An 18363-nucleotide genomic window follows, 5' to 3' on the forward strand; every position below is an offset into this window, starting at 1 on the left:
TTATGTGTTTGCCTTTTTTGCGTGTAGGGCTATGTGATGGAGGTGCTGTTGACACTGGAGTCAGTGGTGGTGAATCTAGCTGAATGTCTGAAAAACAGTGACCTTATGGCAGCTCTAACAAGGTAGGTCTCTGCTCTTTATGGGTAAAAAAATGAATCAAGGTAGCCTTTGAGTTTCATTTTATACAAGGACATCCGGAGCTGGAGACACGCTTGCTGCCTAACCTTGCGCTTGCGTATTTATCCAGCTGCACCATGAGCTTCTAAAGTTACATTCCTATAGGGGACGGGTGTTACTGGAGGACACCACTAGAGGGCAGACAAGAGAGCTCAGGCTGTATAGAGTTACCTGATGTTTGGGATCTGAAGTACAACCATGGAGACATTTGATGAGGCATTTGGGACAAAAACTAAAATAAAAACATTACTTATCTAAAGCTTTATTAGCTCAGCTCAGACTGATGACTGGTGGTCAGAACATGCTGTCTGCACTCTGCGTCTTTTCATATACCTCCACAAATGGAGACCCAGTGTTGTGGTTTAATGGGTTACCTTGTTAACTGGTGACTTTGGGCTGACTGCAGTTTGTAGATGTGGTTTCTACAGCAGTTTGAAGACGTAGGGTGCCCTAAAGACTGTTTAGTGTGTTATCTTTATAATGTCAACATCAGTTTGTTAGACATGTATTTGATGAAAAACTAAACTAATACCAATGCATTTACGGACTTACTTTCTTGAAAGTCAACAGTTCACAAGGTACTCATTGAACCTTTATACAGTTTTAAATGTTGACCTCTTAAAAATGTATTTTTAACAAGCTAGTTTGAGTTATACAGACATGGTTTTCAGTGTCAAAAACACAGTATTTAAGCGTAGATGATTGTGCTTGACTCAGGCTCATCTTCTGTCTCCATACTCCTCCTACTGGTCATGTATGTTCATACTGCATCTTACGTCATAGCTGTGTTCGTTTTTTAAGATGTGAACAGCCAACATGTCGCGGGTTCTTGCGTGTCCCTGAAAAGTCTAAAAGAGTCTTAAAATGGACTTTTGCCTGATATATTTTATGGTTCAGCACCCAGTACTCAACCCTTTGGGATGTGTGTGCCTTAGAACTTTTAAGAACTTTTTTAAAATGGACTTACGACATTTTAAGCCACAACAAGTGTAACTGTTCTTGCGAATCATCTTGAATTTTAAATGGCACTTTGCCTGTGACATATCTTCATCAAGTCATTGTTTTCTGGTCAATTTTATATTATTTTAATCATCCTTCCTCCACTTAAAAAAAATCTGTACAGGCCCCCCTTATTTTGACAGGTCCGCCCTGAGAAAAAATGTAATTTTCATTTTTGATGACAAAACCGTTTAGCATCAGGTTAGCACACCTGAAAATATATCATAAGTTTCACCATATGATATATTGATGAAATAGAGGTATTAAATGGACCAGAAATAATCAGATTTGGGCATGTACAATCCAAAAATGTCCCACACAAATTGACATTTCATGATTAGTACCTTAAAACAAATTACCAGTGTGCTGAGGAAACTCTCGTACCTTTATTTTTTGACCATTTGCTGTGCATAAAGAAGTATAATTTTTTTCTCAGTTTAGTTCTAAGAAATTCAAAACAAAGCTTAGAAAAAAATGTTGATTTTTGAAAGTGTGCAGGAACCCTGATGTCAAACGCAAATGTAGTTGTATCTCTAGCCTTATCCTACACATTTACATATTTAGATATATTGAATCTTACTGTGCTGATTTTCAGGACATCTTCACCAGACTTTGTGACCAGTGACAAACTGATGAACAGAAAGAGCACAGGTCAGTTAAACTTCCCTGGACCTGGGTTTGTCGGCCTTTCATCCCAGCGGCACCAGCGCTCCTACTCTGTACCCAAAAAGTTTGGGGAGTGTGGCTACCAGGCGAGTGATCCTCCTCGCAGTGCAACTCTGGACCGCATACAGGCAAGAAAAGAAGATTCTTATTCAATACAACAATACCACAGACGACAGGATAAACACAGACCATCTCACGCCTTTAGTCTAATATTATTTCTAATCTACAGGCCTGTAACAGTCATGGTTTGGCCAGAGTAGGAAGAACTCCTGGCTCCTGCACATCATCGACCAATCGTATTGACCCAAGCGTTCTTTCTGATCCTGCTCATATTTCCCATCCATCATCGATACTGGCCACAGTGTTCTGGGTGGCAGTGTCACTTATGGAGTCAGATTTTGAGTTTGAATATCAGATGTCACTTCGCCTTGTTCACAAGTTGCTGTCAAAGGTAAATGAAATGTAATGTACTTATCTAAGAGGTTACATGATTTATAATGTGGAGAAAACTGGAAAAAATTCTCCTAATCCAGAATGTATTACAGTTTAACACTAGATAATCAAAGGCTTTCAGTCTCAAATAAACCTAAGTTATTTTTTTCCTCCCAGGTGCCCTTAGACAGAGCAGAGAACCGTGAGCGCCTCGAGAAGCTGCAGGCTCAGCTGAGGTGGAGCGGCTTCTCTGGGATTCAGCATCTTTTGTTGAAGGGTTTTACATCCCAGGCCACTTGTGACCTCACCTTACAACTCTTCTGCCAGCTCACGCCAGTCTCGCGTGTGCCTGTTGTTGACAGCTCACAGTCCATAGGTAGGCACTTTAGATCACTACTGTAATCTATAACTCCTTTGGCAATCATTGTGTTTTGTGCCTCCTGGAATGAAGGTAAATTTTTCTTTAGTTCCACTGAAGCTGCAGTAGATTTAAGTGTTAATTGACTTCTAGGCATTTTTTTTCTTGTTGGGTTTATACCTGCAATGTAAGGCTCTTACTTTTTTTTACCTGGAGTATTGCCATTAGTCTAATGAGTCTTAGTCCAACAGTAAAAGTAATGTAAGTTACAGCAGCTTTACTTGCACTCGTGTGAGTCTAAAAAAGATTTTAATGTGGTATTCACATATTTAAGTGGCATAAAGTTTTCCAAAATAGCAACATCATGATGCAGATTTGTTAAAAGTCAAGCTTTGTCTCTTCTAAGGAGAAGAAAACAATTTTTAAGTTCCATTTGTTTTGAACAGAGTCTGGTTCAGTCCTTTTTCATGCATTTCAGGTAGTAAGGAAATCAAATCGCTGATTGGCTTTAAGCAGATTTGTGGCTTGAGGTTAAATTTTATATCTATGCTTGATTCTTAGCAGTGTTGGCAGATGTTTGTTTACAGAGACAAAAAAAAGCATCATAAGAATGCTGTCGGTTAGAGAAAGTTTTCGCCTGATGATTGTTGTCAGCACAGAATGCTTATCTGTAAACACCAAATCCTTCTGATATGTGATTGGTCAATAAAGCTCAGACTACAAATGTTTTACCAGAGCCTTTGACAAAGTAAAAATCATAATCTCATTGTACAGCTCCTACATCTCTCTATGTAGAATCAATAAGTAGAGATTATTATTGTTGTAATCCTGTTGCATTGAGTCCACAGAGTGTTTTGTATCTGTGTGATTTTGAAATTAAATTTCTCCTCTGTTTTCAGGTTTCCCTTTGAATGTGCTTTGTCTACTCCCTCACCTGGTACAGCACTTTGGCCATCCTACTCAGTTTTGTAAGGAGAGTGCTGAGAGGATTGCACAGGTATCGTCTAATTTGTCTTTTGACTATCCTAGTTTATTTTAGTTTCTTTTGCTTTAATTCCACTTGGAAAAGGTCAGATTTTAGTTGGCACAAACCAATGTAACAGATACAAGCAAAAATAAGGACAATATGTGGGAGCAACAGTTGCTATGCTGCAAAATTTGTTGCCAACTGGACTTTGATAACTGATGGGACACAAAGATATACATTTTTTGCAACCAGCAGATCCCCCAGAAGGCTGAATATAGTAAACTTTCTCCTGGATTTTTTAAAGAATATTTTCTCTGCTGCTATCACAGTAAAGTTTTTTGCCTTTTCATCCTTCATTAAAATGCACCCTTAATTTGTGTTCATTAAGATGTTTTTCTAATTTGTCAGTCTGCTTTATACCAGTGTTCATTTTAATCCCATCTCATATTCTTTCCTCGTTTGTGTAACTTATATTTATCTGTAAGTTATTTCATATTTTTGTCTTTATCTACAAACTGCTCAAAACCAATTACCCATGGAGGAATCAATAAAGTTGTTTCAATTACATTGAACTGAATTGGTCCCTCATAACACTAACTGGTACCTGCCTTTTTCCTCCTCTTATTTTCTCTCTCTCTCTCTCTCTCTCTCTCTCTCACTCTCTCAGGTGTGTTTGGTAGAGAAGAACACAAAGCTCTCCCATCTGGCTCATGTGATGACGCTTTATAAAACACGCTCCTACACACGAGATCCTTTCTCTTGGGTTAGCGTAGTTTGTCGCTACCTCCACGAGGCTTTCTCTGACATCACACTCAACATGGTCACCTATATGGCTGAGGTAAATGGTGAAAAACATGTATAATTAACCTTAATTCTAGGATTACACGTGTGTGGCAAGTGTGGCTTCATGGATTTAATTGGGCTTTGGTTTGCTGAATACCTTTTGGTTAGAGTTTTCTAACTTTGTAAAGCAAGTACTGCTGTAGTGCACATGGGCTCAGTATGCTATTCACACATTCACTGAATTTCTCTGTCTGTCAAACAGCTGCTGGATAAGGGCCTTCCTAGCATGCAGCAGTCCCTTCTCCAGATAATCTACTGCCTGCTCAGCCACATGGACCTGACAGCTGTTCAAGTCAAACAGTTCAACGCTGATGTCACAAAGACCATTGAAAAATTTGTACAGGTAAGTGTTGTTTAGTGCTTTGTTTAAGCTTTGTTTTTAACATTTCCCTATTACAATACGTGTGACATGTGTGCCTCATTTATGTTGTGTTCTCTTTTTGTGTTTCAATAGACAATACACTGGAAGGACGCCTTAAACATACTGAAACTGGTGGTATCGCGCTCTGCCAGCCTGGTTCATCCAGTGTACGGCCACTCACAGGGCGACCTGTCAAACCTGGAGGTCAGCAGGGTGTGGGATGGTTCATCCAAAGCACTGCCTGGAAAAACACTGGACTTTACTTTCGATATTTCTGAGGTGAGGAAGCAGTGACATGAAATAGGGAGTTTACGTTTATAGAGACAATGATAATAATAACTGTTGACAAGGTTATGACAAATAAAAGGAAGATGATAAATTCAACATAGAAAACGACAAAAGGAAGGACTACACTTAAAAGACATTGTTACTGTTTTCTTTATAGACTCCAGTGATTGGGAGACGGTTCGATGAGCTCCAGGGCTCAGGGGGTCGAGAGGGGAAAGCCAGAGCCATGGCTGTTACCCGCAGTACCTCCTCCACCTCTTCTGGATCCAACTCCAACACGATCCTGGTGCCGGTCAGCTGGAAGCGACCACAGTCATCTCAGGTAAACTGAGACTCTGACTTTATTTTGTGTTTGTCTTCTGTGGCTCTAAGCACAAGTCTTTTGGAGTGGGTTTTCCAATTCTGCTTTTGTTTTACAGTATAAGTTTGATAGAAACTTAAATATGAAAAGTATGAGTATCATGCTGTTATTACATCTACCCACTCGTCTTGCCTTTATATGGTAGAGCAAGAACAACCCTATCAGATTTGCTAATGTAAATGCTAAATCTGTTAAAGTATTGGGCTTAACTGATGCAGAGGTGGTTAAAAAAACTGCTTCAACTTTATATAAACAATCCAAGGAACAGAAAATCTGTGCTCTTCAGTAGATACTATTCCTCTTTGTTTCAGTGTGTATCTTTTGTTGATGTCTTTCTTTTTTATACAGAAAAGAACCAGAGAGAAGCTGGTGAACGTTTTGTCTCTTTGCGGACAAGAAGTTGGACTTACCAAGAACCCATCAGTAAGCTACTTCAGTTAATGTTCTTTACAATATTTTACTGTCTGCTTGTTTACAACAGTTAAGTCTACTGAAGTCATTTCTCTTGTAAGCTTTTTTTTTGTTTTAATTTTTTTGAAACCCAACAAGATGAAAAGTACATCTATATAAATGGAGGACAATGCCTCTAATTCCTTCAGGAATGTAAATTATGTTATATGGCTACCTTTATTTACTTACCAATTTATCTGTTTATTTATCTATGCATTTATTTATCTATCTATTTCAGCTGTGCAATCTCACTAATAAAGTGGTTGCATAATTATGTTTAGTGCTTATATTTCTTTTTGATTGCTATTTCTTGTATTTTTTAGTTATATATTTGTATTGTGCCTAAAATGTATATATATATGTGTATATATGTATATTTCTATCTTCTTTATGATAATTTTGTTTATAAAGGCCACTGGAGTGCCCATAATTCAATATATTTATCACATGAGGAGTACTGAGTATTTCTGATTCTTGTCCTTTTTTCATCAGGTGATCTTCTCATCCTGTGGCGACTTGGACATGATGGAGGTGCGTGAGAGTGGCGTGTCATCAGAGGAGGGTGGAACCAGAGAGGACACGCTGGACGATACAGCCAGCGAGCAGCAGTTCAGGGTTTTCAGAGACTTTGACTTCCTGGACGTGGAGCTGGAAGATGGAGAGGTGAGCTTTGTTTTGACCTGAATTTCACTCATGAACTCTTCAAGTTTCTGTCTTTTTCCTTCTGTTCTATCTCTTACTGTGTTTAATTTTCGTCCTGTCTTTTTTTCACTATAATATATTTGAAATGTATTACTGTCCCTCCTCATTGTCTCTCTCTCTGTCTAACACTTTGTCTCCTCTCTCTTCCCCTCGCTGCCCAGGAGCTTCAGGTAAGGTCTCTCACACTGAGCACTCACATTTGCTTTTATCAGCGCTGTGGTGTTGCTGGCTCCTTTGTTTCCCCCTGAAGAAAACAAAGGATGATTGTGCTTCATTTTGCTCTCACAGCTTGGTTGCAGAACTACATTTCTGACTTTATTGCTATGTGCCATAATGAAAATGAGTGACACTGCAATGTCTTTATGAGGAAAAAAATGATAACTTTGATGGAAACGGCATTTCCAGCACATTTTCATGCCATGAATAACAGTTCATTTTGCATCTTGTGCTTATCAGATGCTCTATATTAGAACTATTTGAAATATTGAAGATCAAATGAAAATCTTCTCACTGCTGCTGTTGCTTTTTGTCTACCATGTGTATGTGCATATGCTATCTAGGGCGAGACAGTGGATAACTTTAATTGGGGGGTTCGTCGACGATCGCTGGACAGCACAGAACTGGGTGACTTGTTGGAGGAGAGCCAGCACTCAGGCAGCACCCCAAGTCTGGGGCATGAGGACCCCCACGACTCAGACGAGTCCTCAGAGGAAGAGGAGTCTTCAACCAGCCAGAGTCTGTCTCACTCTCAGCTTGTGCGTAGCTCTAACTGTTGGATTGATACTACATAAACATCCTTTGGACCCTGAAGAATTTATGTGTCATGGTGACAAGCCAATTTGACACCAAAAGTCAAATGAATTTATAGATATTCCTACTCTGCCTTTATTTTCCAGACTAACCCTTCTCCATCAGAGGAAACCAATCACACTGACTCTCTGTCTACGTCTTATGACACATCTGCTGACCCACAATCCCTCAACGCAACCACACCTGGCCAAGGCGCACTCCATGACGATCTCAGAGGCCTACATGTAGGATAACAGCACCCTTTAACATGTGCATATTCTTTTTTTTTTTTAATATCTTGAGGAAAACTGATTGTCTTTGTGTCCTCAGAGGAGGGTGTGTGGCGATGATGAGGATACTCAAGCTCAGGATGATGAGCTGTCACTGAGCACCAACGAGATCCCGCAAGGCTCAGATGGAGGAGAGAGCTTTACCCTGGAGCTGCCAGGGCAGCCTCAGGACCAGCCGCTCAATCTGGACCGCAGCCTCAATCCAAACTACTGCCAACCACCGCTGGACTTTCTAGACCCCAACTGTCTGCCTAGGTGAATGTGACACAGAGGAGTAAAAAAAGAACAGGAAACAAGGAGGAGTTTTGTTTTACTGGAAGTTTTCTTATGAAAAGCACATTTATGACCAAGAGACCAAAACTCCAGTATTACTGTAGTCTTGGAGTCTTTTTTAAATCTTTTTGAACATATATAATGAATATCGTAGCAAAAGGATTTGCATATGTCACCAGGTTGGTGCTCATTGCTCGATTTCCCATCTGCTTGCAATATACAGTGAATGAAGGTAAATAAGGGATAAGAATCAGGTTTGTGCTGCCACTTTTATTTTAATTAATTATTTATCCGTTACTTATAGGTGCAGTGTGTAATATTTAGCCTAGTAGCATTTAGCTGAACAAACTTGGTAAAATAAAGCAAAACATTTTGTAAGACGGTCTATCTAAATAAGTTTTTAGTAATCTAAATTCAAAATAGCTATTTTGAAAAAAAACAACTCAGAATAAACCTTTAATTCATACATAGGGAGGTTCCTCTCGATGGATGCCGCCATCTTGGATTTTTACGTTTCCATGGTAACATAGAGGAAAAAAGGATAAATAAAGTTATTGTATTGTATTGTATTGTATTCCCATTACAGATACACATTAAATTCAACTGGTTGCCACAGTTTCCAGCAGAGAAATGCAATCTAGAAGCCACCTCTAGATGTTGATTTTCAGTTTTACACACTGCACCTTTGACCAGGAGTATTCCCATCGAGATACAAAAATCTCTTTTACAAGGGAGTCCTGGCCAAGACAGCAGCAAGATAGGTTTCACATATATGATAGAAAAAAACAGAACATAACAATAAAGGTTGCATCAATCAACAAGTCAGCAGCTTTCATCAGAAAAATATGCACATGCATTCCCTAATTCTGGCTTTAAAATCTCCTAAACCAATGCAACGTTCAATCTTTAGATGACCCTGTAGCTAAGACCAAGATGATTTAGCAAAAGCATTAAAACCTGAAAACACAAATTATAGCCAGAGAATTCTAATTTTTTGGAACTGAAATGTTTATTTCACTTTCTACTGAAATCCAAAAAAATCCAAATTTCCATAAAATTTAACATTTATATATTTTTTGTATATTATTTAATACTTTAGGTGTTTTTGGTAAATGATAATCCACTTGAGGGGATTTTTATCATTTTTCAGATTGTATTCAGAGGTTTTTTTTAGTAATTTATGATCATATTGATTAGATAAAGGTATTTGTCAAATATGTGACAACAGGCTTTAAGGGGTTACAAGCTTTTTTGCCAAAGACAGAGCAAATAGAGGGATCTCCTACATGATGAATCCATAAATAAATCAGTTGGGGTGCTGATTTAATTTAAACTCCTCATGTCCAGACAAGTGACTGGAGAGGCGGAGCTGTCCTGAATTGGTCACGGTAAGCCTGCGAGACCAAGTTCAGGGCAAACACACCCTTGCATCAATAATTTGCTGTGGATCTGTGTACACATCTGTTCCAGAAGTTTAGCCATTTCAAAAAGGAACTCAGTTATAACAGCTGACTTCTGTGTATTTACAGTTTGTATAGTAGAAAGATTTTTAGCCATTATTTACAAAATAATCAACCCATTTGTTTATCTTTGTGTGTGTTTAAAGATTTGTGTATGGATTTGCAAGTTATTTTTCTACAATAAGCTTTATCATTACTTTTATTTAAAATGAAGTTCACAGTAAATACATTTCCTAAGCATCCAATTTAAGTGTAATATTTTTGGAAACTATATTTAAGCTTTTGTATGAGCAACTTAATGGCTAAAAGAAAAAATGCTACATAAGTTGGTAATACTAGCATGTAGTATTTCTGAGGCTGTATGTGAGATAAGATAATTCTTTATCCATCTCCAGAGGGTAAATTCTGGAAATGTAGTGAATATGCTATGTTTAATTCACCTTGAATGTTTTTTAATTTTCTGCCCCCTTTAACCAGCACTTTAGGATGGTTTTGAAATCCAAAACCAGCTCTAAATGGCGCAGAGGCAATCACGTTATTCAGTTCATTTAATCCCACGAGGTCACTTGGTTTTTTGATTGAAAACCGTTTCTTTTGGGGGAAAGTATCAAATCTTTTCTTTTTTATTTCTGTGCCCCCATTTCTTTTCCATTTCCATGGCAACAGCTTACGTGATGATGTAGATGACTTGGAAGACCTTGGTTTTCCTCCTCCCCCTTCTCCATTTTTCTCCGCCATCTTGGCAGCCTTCCAGCCCACGGTGTGTGACGACGCTGAGGAGGCATGGCGATGTCACGTCAACCAGCTTGTGACCGACTCAGACGGGTCCTGTGCTGTCCATACTTTTCAAGTCTTCTCATCTCTGTTCAAGGTAAATCACTGGAGGGAATGATCAAAATCAATTCAAAGTCAGTAAACTGTATTTATACAGTACTGTTGCTGTTTGAGCTCTGTAGGCAAACTCTTATATCCTGTAGGACTTAGAAGCATTTGTGTGGCACAGTACAGTAAATCCCCAAACATGTTCTCTCTTTCTCAGAACATCCAGGGGAAATTCTGCCTCTTGACGAATGATGTTGCCACTTACCTTGGAGAGGGCTTAAGGGGCATTGGATCAAAGTTCCTCAGGTCTTCGCAGATGTTGACCACATGCTCAGACTGTCCTACAATCTACATTGATGCTGAAACGGTAAGGACAGCTTCAGACTTAATCGACAAGGCGATGATGAAATAAAGGATTGGTAAAACATGTTTGCTCTAAAGCAGTGGGAAATAGGATTTGTGCTTCTTCTCCTATCCAGATCATGTCCTATGGTCTCCTTGAAAAGATGAAGTTCTCTGCACTGGAGCTGCAGGAGTATCTGGATACCTACAACACCAAAGAGGATGCTGCCGTATCGGTAACTTAACCACATAATTTCAATCTCTTTTTAATGTGTATGTATAAAAAGAATGACGAAGATTCTTACTATGTCACCTTTTTATGTTTCAGTGGCTGAGAAACTGTAAAGACACATTTCCCAGGTGCCCAGGTGAAAGCGTGGTTACCTGCCAGCCTGGAGACTCGGAGGAGAAGGTACGAGTTCTTTCCTGCAACATGCTGATATGTAGGGTCAATATCTGGGTAACTTCTTCATCTTTGCTTTGCATACGTGTTCCTCTTTGCTCTTCTATAACTCTGATGTTTGTTGTCTTTGCATGTTTACTGTTTGTGCTCTGTTTTTGCCTTTCTGACTTTATACCCACAGACACCAAGGATAAATAAGTCTTAAAGTTGCTGGTTTATTGTACACTGTTGACTAATTCTGACTGTTAATAGCTATGGTTTATACTGTGCGGTGCATGTGTTGGACTGACGCTCTGTCTTCCTCTTACCTCACTCTGATGCCCTAACATGCTCTCTCGCTGTCTAGCAAATGGAATCTCTTGCAGTAAGTCTTACAAGTTTCTTTACCTTTCTGCTTTAGATGCTGACTCTGCTTAATTTACTCTGCACAGCTGAACTAAAAAAGCTGTTACCGTGTGTTTGTTTCAATTCTGCATGTATATTGCATCTATGTAATCCATGTCATAGCTGAGTCTGACCATGATTATTTCATGATGTCTTTTAGCAACTGGAGCTTTGTCAGAGACTCTACAAGCTGCATTTCCAGCTTCTTCTACTCTTCCAGTCCTACTGCTCGCTCATCGGTCAAGTTCATGCCATCAGTTCTGTGCCTGAGGTGAGCCAAGTCATAACTCAGCAATCAATCAGTGTTTTTTAAATTGTTTACACATAAAGCTCTTGATTGGCTCTCTTTTTATTGTCAGAAGCAGATTTTTGAATACAGTCCTTGATTGTTTTAATTAGTGCTGTCAAACGATTAAAATTTTCAGATTAATCACAGGGTTGCTGTGGATTAATCTTGATTACGTAATCATGATTAAATATCATTCATTTTTAATCCATATTATTGAGTTTCATTTTGCATAAGCAAACAGACACAAGAAGGAAGGTAATATATATGCCAGGGCTATTCAATTACAAATCCACGTTAATGTGTTATTTTAAACCGGAAGTGCTTCTGTGAAAAGAAAACTCCTTCCTGCAGAATGTGCATAATACTTTATGTTGGTCGACTGTTGAATGAATTTGAGTCATTCTGCACTGTAGATGGGTTAATTGCATTAAAATTTTTAATCAGATTAATCATGATGATGGATTAATCCGCATTAGCGCGTCAATTTTGACAGCCCTAGTTTTAATACAAGAAAAGGGAAGTGACGGAGAAATTTTCTGAGTGAGATATTTTACAATGAAAAAAAATCACCTTGTTGGTAATTTTGTCAGAATAATATTTGTTTTTAATATTGATGTGATGGTAGTAAATACAAAATACATTAGACAGCATAAGACAACAAGCGTTCTTTCTTTTCAATGGCAAACAAAAACAGGAGAATCAAAACACTATACTGAGGAACTATGTTTAGGAGTGAGTATAAAAATCACTTTCTTTTATCTATATTATTGTGTTTGCTTGAAGCCCAAAAATAAGTTAGTAAGCACTCAGCAGCCTTTAAAAACTCTCCCACAAATCAAGTGCTGACGATTTTTAAACCACTGAGTGTGCTCGTCTTTGCAGACAGAGTGCCAAATAACAGCATGGGGTCTGCACAAAAGAAATCACTTCTGTCAAAATCAACAAAGAAAAAGAAAATAAACTGACTGCTCAATAACTGCAAACATGATGAAACATCAGTGGAGTCAAATTAGTATCTTTCACAAAACTCACCTGATTCATATCAGAAATCTGGTTAGCTATCCCAAATATGCATGCACACAAAGCTTCAGCAACATGGTCTAAACATGGCACATACAAAGACACATGCTAAGCCACCCTCTGTTTCCCTCCCTCCTCGTAGTTGCTGAACATGTCTCGGGAGCTCACCGATCTGAAGACAAGCCTGCAGGCGGCTGAGGCAGCTGTGGCCAGCGACCTGGAACACAAACTCTTGGCTCATACTCACACGCATGCCACCCAGGTCGCAGCCGTGGTCGTCCCCAGCTTCCCCACCTCTGAGGCTGCGTTGCAGGCCTTACTGGAGTGCCTTAAGAACCATGAGTTCACCAAAGCTGTGCGCTACATCCAGGAGTGCAGGTGAGGAACTAATGTCTGTGTCATCGTATGACATCATTGTTCAATAGTTTGTGTTGATATAATATTGACCTTAAAACATTTTTATTTTTTGGCTGGTTGTGAAATAGACAATGATTAATACAAATACATGGACACAAAAAGCAAAAAAAAATCAGAACTACTTATTGTTTTATAAGTTTAGGCAATTTCCAGTCTAATCTTTAGATCAGCATTTTCGGTGCTGCGTGGTAGCAGACCAGGGTCCATTGGGAACAAAGTTTTATGTACACTAGAAATAGCATCATAACCCCTGACCCCACTGAATCAAAATGAATGATTTTAGAAGGCTTCAGTGTATTTCAGAAATCTGTTACATGTTCACAGAACTTGGAGTAACATTTTTCAGCACATGCACCCTTCAAATCGACCTATCCAATGATCTTTTAATGATATTCTTTTGTAAGCAGACATAATACAACAGAACAAGTTTTTCATCTTTTCTTTCTATAAAACTGATGTAAATACAAGTCAATTCATGTGATAATGGCTCAGTTATTACACAAATCTATTTGCCTCAGTATTGCACAACAAGGGGTGGAAAGTAACTTATCACATTTACTCAAATTAATGTCATCGTGTAGTGTTTTTGGGTACTGGTACTTTTTTGAGTACATTTTGAAATTAGTACTTTTACTTCTACTTAAATTAGTTTAATGCGAGTAACTCTACTTTTACTTGAGTACAATACTCTTGTACTTTATCCTCTTAAGTTGACTAGACAGGAGCACATAGAGAGAGAATGATTCAACACCACATCCCAAAACAGCTGATGTTCGTAGCAAAAACTGGAGAGTTGATATCTCATGGTTAAACATTTCTAAATTGATTTTTACTCCCAAAGTGTAATTCTGACTCCATTTGCAGTGAAATGATCTTTAGTGTTGGAGTTACTTGGGGCTGACAGCTTCAATTTGATTGGTCGATTAATTGATCGAAAAGCTTTAGTTCGACCAAGATCACCCTGGTCGGCAAATCGCCGCCCACCCCCTGACTGAGATTGACTCTCTGTGTTGTTCTTGACAGAGGAGACCCACTTTGTCACATATTGTTAGGAGTTACTGAAACGCTATTATATTGTAAAATATTTAACAATTTCATACTATATAACTATATGTAGTGTGGATTAATATAGACACTCTAAAGGTGTTGTGCTGTATATGTTTACATTATTATAGAGATGTGACTTTACCTGAACAACCTGGTAGGAGAACTATTTTATATTATTTTTTTACTTTAACTTGAGTAGATTTACATACCAGTAGTTTACTTTTACTTTAGTGAATTTAATCAGAGCACCTGTACTTTTACTTGAGCACAATAGACGATTACTTTTTCCACCTCTGCGCAAAACTTTCCCCACCCTCAGATTTCCTGAGAAAGTCCTCCTCTAAATATCTTGAAAATCGGTCGCAATTTCCATCCAATCAGCCTCTGTTGGAGGTATGGACTGGAATCACTTACATGTTCCTGTTGCTGGCTTTAAAATAATGTCTTTCATTAGTTTTTATCATGCACATAGAAGTTGGCTGCATTGTTGCCCAGATGAATTGTTGAGAAAGAACAGTCAATCCCTTAAATAAAATGTTCTGTACGACCTACTACCTTCTAACAGTATGGCCGAATTGCAGGGCAGTTCAAGAATATGTGAAAATGATCCGCCAACTGTTCTCCACATTTCCCTCAACACAGACCCTTTCCAGCCTCAGCTGTCTGTATCTCATTAGGTTACATCAACAGAGTTTCTTCCAAAGACTCATGCTTGAGCTGTCCATATCACATATTTAATATGGTCTTCTTTCATATCTCATTTCAGGCGGCAGTGGCCTGGTGGTGTCTTTGGTGGGAGCTCAGAGAGCGAGGTCCAGACTCTGCTCAACGTCTACTTCCGGCACCAGACCCTGGGGCAGACTGGAACCATCGCCCTGGTTGGATCCCGGCAGGACCTCAGCCTGATCTGCTCCAAGCTCCTTGAGCTCAACGGGGAGATCCGCGACATGATCCGCCGCGCCCAGGGTTACCGGGTCGTCACAACCTACCTCCCCGATTCCAGTGCCTCCGGGACCAGCCTCTGACAGGACCTCAGGAGCCCCCCGCCCCCTCCTTCCCCACCTTTACTTCACCCGTTGACACTTCCAAAACCATCCCCACATCAGTCTGGTCTTACAGAGGAGGCTCAGCACCCTCACACCTGGCCTCTCCCTCCTCCTGTGTGTCTGCTGCCCCGGCTGCACAGCTCCAGACCGATCCCTGCATTCCGCCCCGCCCATTTTTAGATACAAACCTCTCTCCAAGCTCCTCATCTCTATCTGCTGGAGCCTCTGATAGCACTTATCATGAATTTCCCAAACCCCCTGATCTGTTCTCATCACCGAGGCGCTTATACACACAACACCAACCAGACTTTACACTGCCGCGCTTGCACAAGCCAAGGAGAAGTTATCTGGAAGAAAAAAACGAGTATTACAATCCTTTAAGAGGAAATTCATCCCCCAGCTCACCTCTAGTTAGAGGCAGCAAACACCTAAAATCATCAGTCATGTCTCACATGCTCCCGACTGTGGCCTCAGAACCCACCCTGCTCGCACAGTCGGACAGAAACACCTCACCCCTTCCCCCTCCAGGCTCACATCTCCCCCACTTCCCCCGCTCTCCATACAAACACCCAAATCCCTCCCCTGCACTTCACCCAGACCATGACTCAGTCTTAACACACGGCCCTACACCATCTTCATCCCTCCTCCTTCCTCCTCCTCCTCCTCCTCCCCCCCCACCTCCTCCTTGTCCCACCGGCCCAAGAGAGGCTGCAGCATGGGGGTGTTGTTGCTCCCTGGGAGGTGCTGCTATGCCATTATCTCGCTACCTGGGGAAGGTGGGGCACGCTGCCCTGCCTCTTTTGAAAGCAGGGGGGCTCCTGAATGCTGAACCATCTGACGTCCAGACCTGAGGATTAAACTCAGAATCCTTAACTGATTTTTATTAATCTAAATGCCTAAAACCAAGTACTTCTGCGCAAAAGTCAGACATATGTATCTAAAAAGAAGACACCTGTACAATGAAAACTCTTGACTGAACAAATCAATGAACCAGAAGGCTGCCTACTGATAAAGACAACCCAACATGATTCTATTCAAGTGCTCATGTTTTGACAGTCATCGTCCAGCATATTACCTGATCTGCACTTGAGGACCTGTGAAGGCTTTATAGCTCGGATTGGACCTAGAGAAACTCACGCCCTGTTTGAACTTGATTGACTCGTTGCTGCCCCCTACAGGAAGTATGTAGTTTGCTGGTAGTTTCAGTGAGAAAACTCCTCCTGACACTACATTACGTCACTGGTAGAGTTTTTCGCTATTGCACTAAGTGGAACTTTGGTATTATTTTCTAAAAACAAAAGGAGGTAATGTTTGTTTGTTTTGTTACTGTGAGAGAGAAAAGGGCTGAAACTTAGACCGGAAAGGGAAAGCCCAAAGCTGGATGAATTTTTCTCTCCAGTTGTGTCTTCTGTTTTGAGGAAAATGTGCAATGCATGACCCAATTGAATGCTCTCTACTGTATTCGTGTCCTTTTTTGCTCACTAAAAAGTCTGACCCCTGCAGACTTGACTGAAAGACTGATGGACACAGAGCAGATGCAGAATATTCAAGCGTAATTCCTCGTGCTGCCCCGGCTCTGTTTATATTCTGTTATCAGTGAAGCAGCTCGTCTCCTGACTACTGTCGTAAATATTGGTAGAATAATCATACCGTTATCTGATCACTCCTCTGTGGCTAGTGTTAGGATCATTAGCGAGTGTACACACTGTATATTTCTCTGTCCACACTGTATCAAGCTGACCTTATGTGTTCACATGCCAAACTACCGTGCATGTCTACACAAATATTTGTCTCTGTGTCTACTGTTAGTAGAAATAGGCACACAACCGTTGTAGCATATGCTTGTGTGTGGTATGTAGTTACCTTACACGTGAGGGAAATGCTGACATTCAGCACTCATTGTTGATGTTCAAAACAAAAACTGTGCTACTACTGAAGTCCAACACCTCCTGTTGTCAGCCTTTTTTGTGCCCCCCCCCCCCCGAAAGTTATTTGCTGTAAAAATGTTTTTTTTTTTTTCCTATTTATATCTGCTAAATCACTCATTTGACTTCGGTTTTATATTGATGTTTGTTCTCTCAAATCAAACTGCCATGCATGCATTGTCTGTGTACTGTATGGAGTGTTTGAAATATTTATTTACAAAAAAAATCATTTTATCTCAAAGATAGGTTTGTGTGAGGTGCAAAAAGGGAGCTGAAAGCTCATGCGGGTATGTTTTTTTTTTTCCTGTGTTTGGGAGAATGTGTGTGTGCATGCCAAACAAGAAATTGCACATTTTTAAAAGCTTTTTAGATTCAGACTGTAGTTGTTTTTTTCACCTTGTAAATACTTTTACAGCCTTTGTGAAGTTGTTTTGAGTTTATGCTCTGTACAAGTCGGTGTCATAGTAAAAGACATGAAATTAAGTTGTGTGTGTATTTGGAACCTCCTTCAAGATTTTTTTTTTTTTACTAGGATTATACTCTAAAACAAGGATGGGCAACTGGCAGCCTCTGGGCCACATGCCCAGATCAAACATTTCTTGCACAATCATTGATTACTGGTGTATGTTAAGTTCTTCACAAGAGTTCTTAGATATAATTGACTGTTAATATTCATGTTTTTTATATGCATGACTAAATAGATCTTAAAAAAGATATGAAAATCAAGTAAGTTTAAATAACCATTACCATCATGGTTACAGCATTGGTAAATAAGCTAAAATTTGGTTAAACTGTTTGTATTATATTACTTGAGTTGAAAATCTAAATTTTGGCACAAAAATGATCACGAAAGCTTTATTCTTCCCTTCATTCATTTGTGAGTAGGTTACATTGAGAATATCCAAAAATTCTTAACTATTTGGCCCTTGGCATTGAGAATAAAGCTATGTTCACCCTGCAGTTAAAAGTGAACTGAATCTGATCGTTTTGCTCACATGTGACTCATATCAGATTTTTTTTCTGAAAGTGCGAACAGCGCTCACATTGAATCTGACCTTTTCGAATCAGATTCTGGCCACTTTCATGTGCGGTTCTGAATCAGATACACATCTGATCTTTGGAAGCTGACTGCAGTGTTAACAGGCAAACAAAAAAATCAGATCTGAGAAAAGATCAGAATTTAGCATTAAGGCCTGCAGTGTGAACGTAGCCTAAGATTAATGTGGTCCTCTTGGTATCCAAAGTTGCCCAT

At 39.6% G+C, this 18363-nt stretch overlaps 1 protein-coding gene across 7 annotated transcripts in view; it reads left to right on the forward strand.

Moving 5' to 3' along the window:
• fryb (furry homolog b (Drosophila)) overlaps nucleotides 1–17562 on the forward strand; it is an 85351-nt gene extending 67789 nt beyond the window's left edge. For 5 of the 7 annotated variants that reach the window (XM_041800986.1, XM_041800981.1, XM_041800983.1 and 2 more), the window contains exons 45-67: nucleotides 28–122; nucleotides 1772–1970; nucleotides 2072–2293; nucleotides 2452–2650; nucleotides 3532–3629; nucleotides 4267–4437; nucleotides 4645–4785; nucleotides 4897–5082; nucleotides 5249–5413; nucleotides 5801–5875; nucleotides 6395–6565; nucleotides 6766–6774; nucleotides 7165–7359; nucleotides 7501–7638; nucleotides 7724–7938; nucleotides 10083–10287; nucleotides 10456–10605; nucleotides 10718–10816; nucleotides 10909–10992; nucleotides 11330–11347; nucleotides 11528–11638; nucleotides 12819–13054; nucleotides 14907–17562. In XM_041800986.1, the coding sequence (XP_041656920.1) occupies nucleotides 28–122; nucleotides 1772–1970; nucleotides 2072–2293; nucleotides 2452–2650; nucleotides 3532–3629; nucleotides 4267–4437; nucleotides 4645–4785; nucleotides 4897–5082; nucleotides 5249–5413; nucleotides 5801–5875; nucleotides 6395–6565; nucleotides 6766–6774; nucleotides 7165–7359; nucleotides 7501–7638; nucleotides 7724–7938; nucleotides 10083–10287; nucleotides 10456–10605; nucleotides 10718–10816; nucleotides 10909–10992; nucleotides 11330–11347; nucleotides 11528–11638; nucleotides 12819–13054; nucleotides 14907–15165 (3441 nt within the window). In that variant the 3' untranslated portion in view covers nucleotides 15166–17562. The remainder of the gene's footprint in view (nucleotides 1–27; nucleotides 123–1771; nucleotides 1971–2071; nucleotides 2294–2451; nucleotides 2651–3531; nucleotides 3630–4266; nucleotides 4438–4644; nucleotides 4786–4896; nucleotides 5083–5248; nucleotides 5414–5800; nucleotides 5876–6394; nucleotides 6566–6765; nucleotides 6775–7164; nucleotides 7360–7500; nucleotides 7639–7723; nucleotides 7939–10082; nucleotides 10288–10455; nucleotides 10606–10717; nucleotides 10817–10908; nucleotides 10993–11329; nucleotides 11348–11527; nucleotides 11639–12818; nucleotides 13055–14906) is intronic. The other 2 variants (XM_041800982.1, XM_041800988.1) reach the window with 1 other exon arrangement.
• Nucleotides 17563–18363: the final 801 nt, after the last annotated feature.

The sequence above is a fragment of the Cheilinus undulatus genome, linkage group 12, assembly GCF_018320785.1.
Source record: "Cheilinus undulatus linkage group 12, ASM1832078v1, whole genome shotgun sequence".
NCBI classification, from domain to species: domain Eukaryota; kingdom Metazoa; phylum Chordata; class Actinopteri; order Labriformes; family Labridae; genus Cheilinus; species Cheilinus undulatus.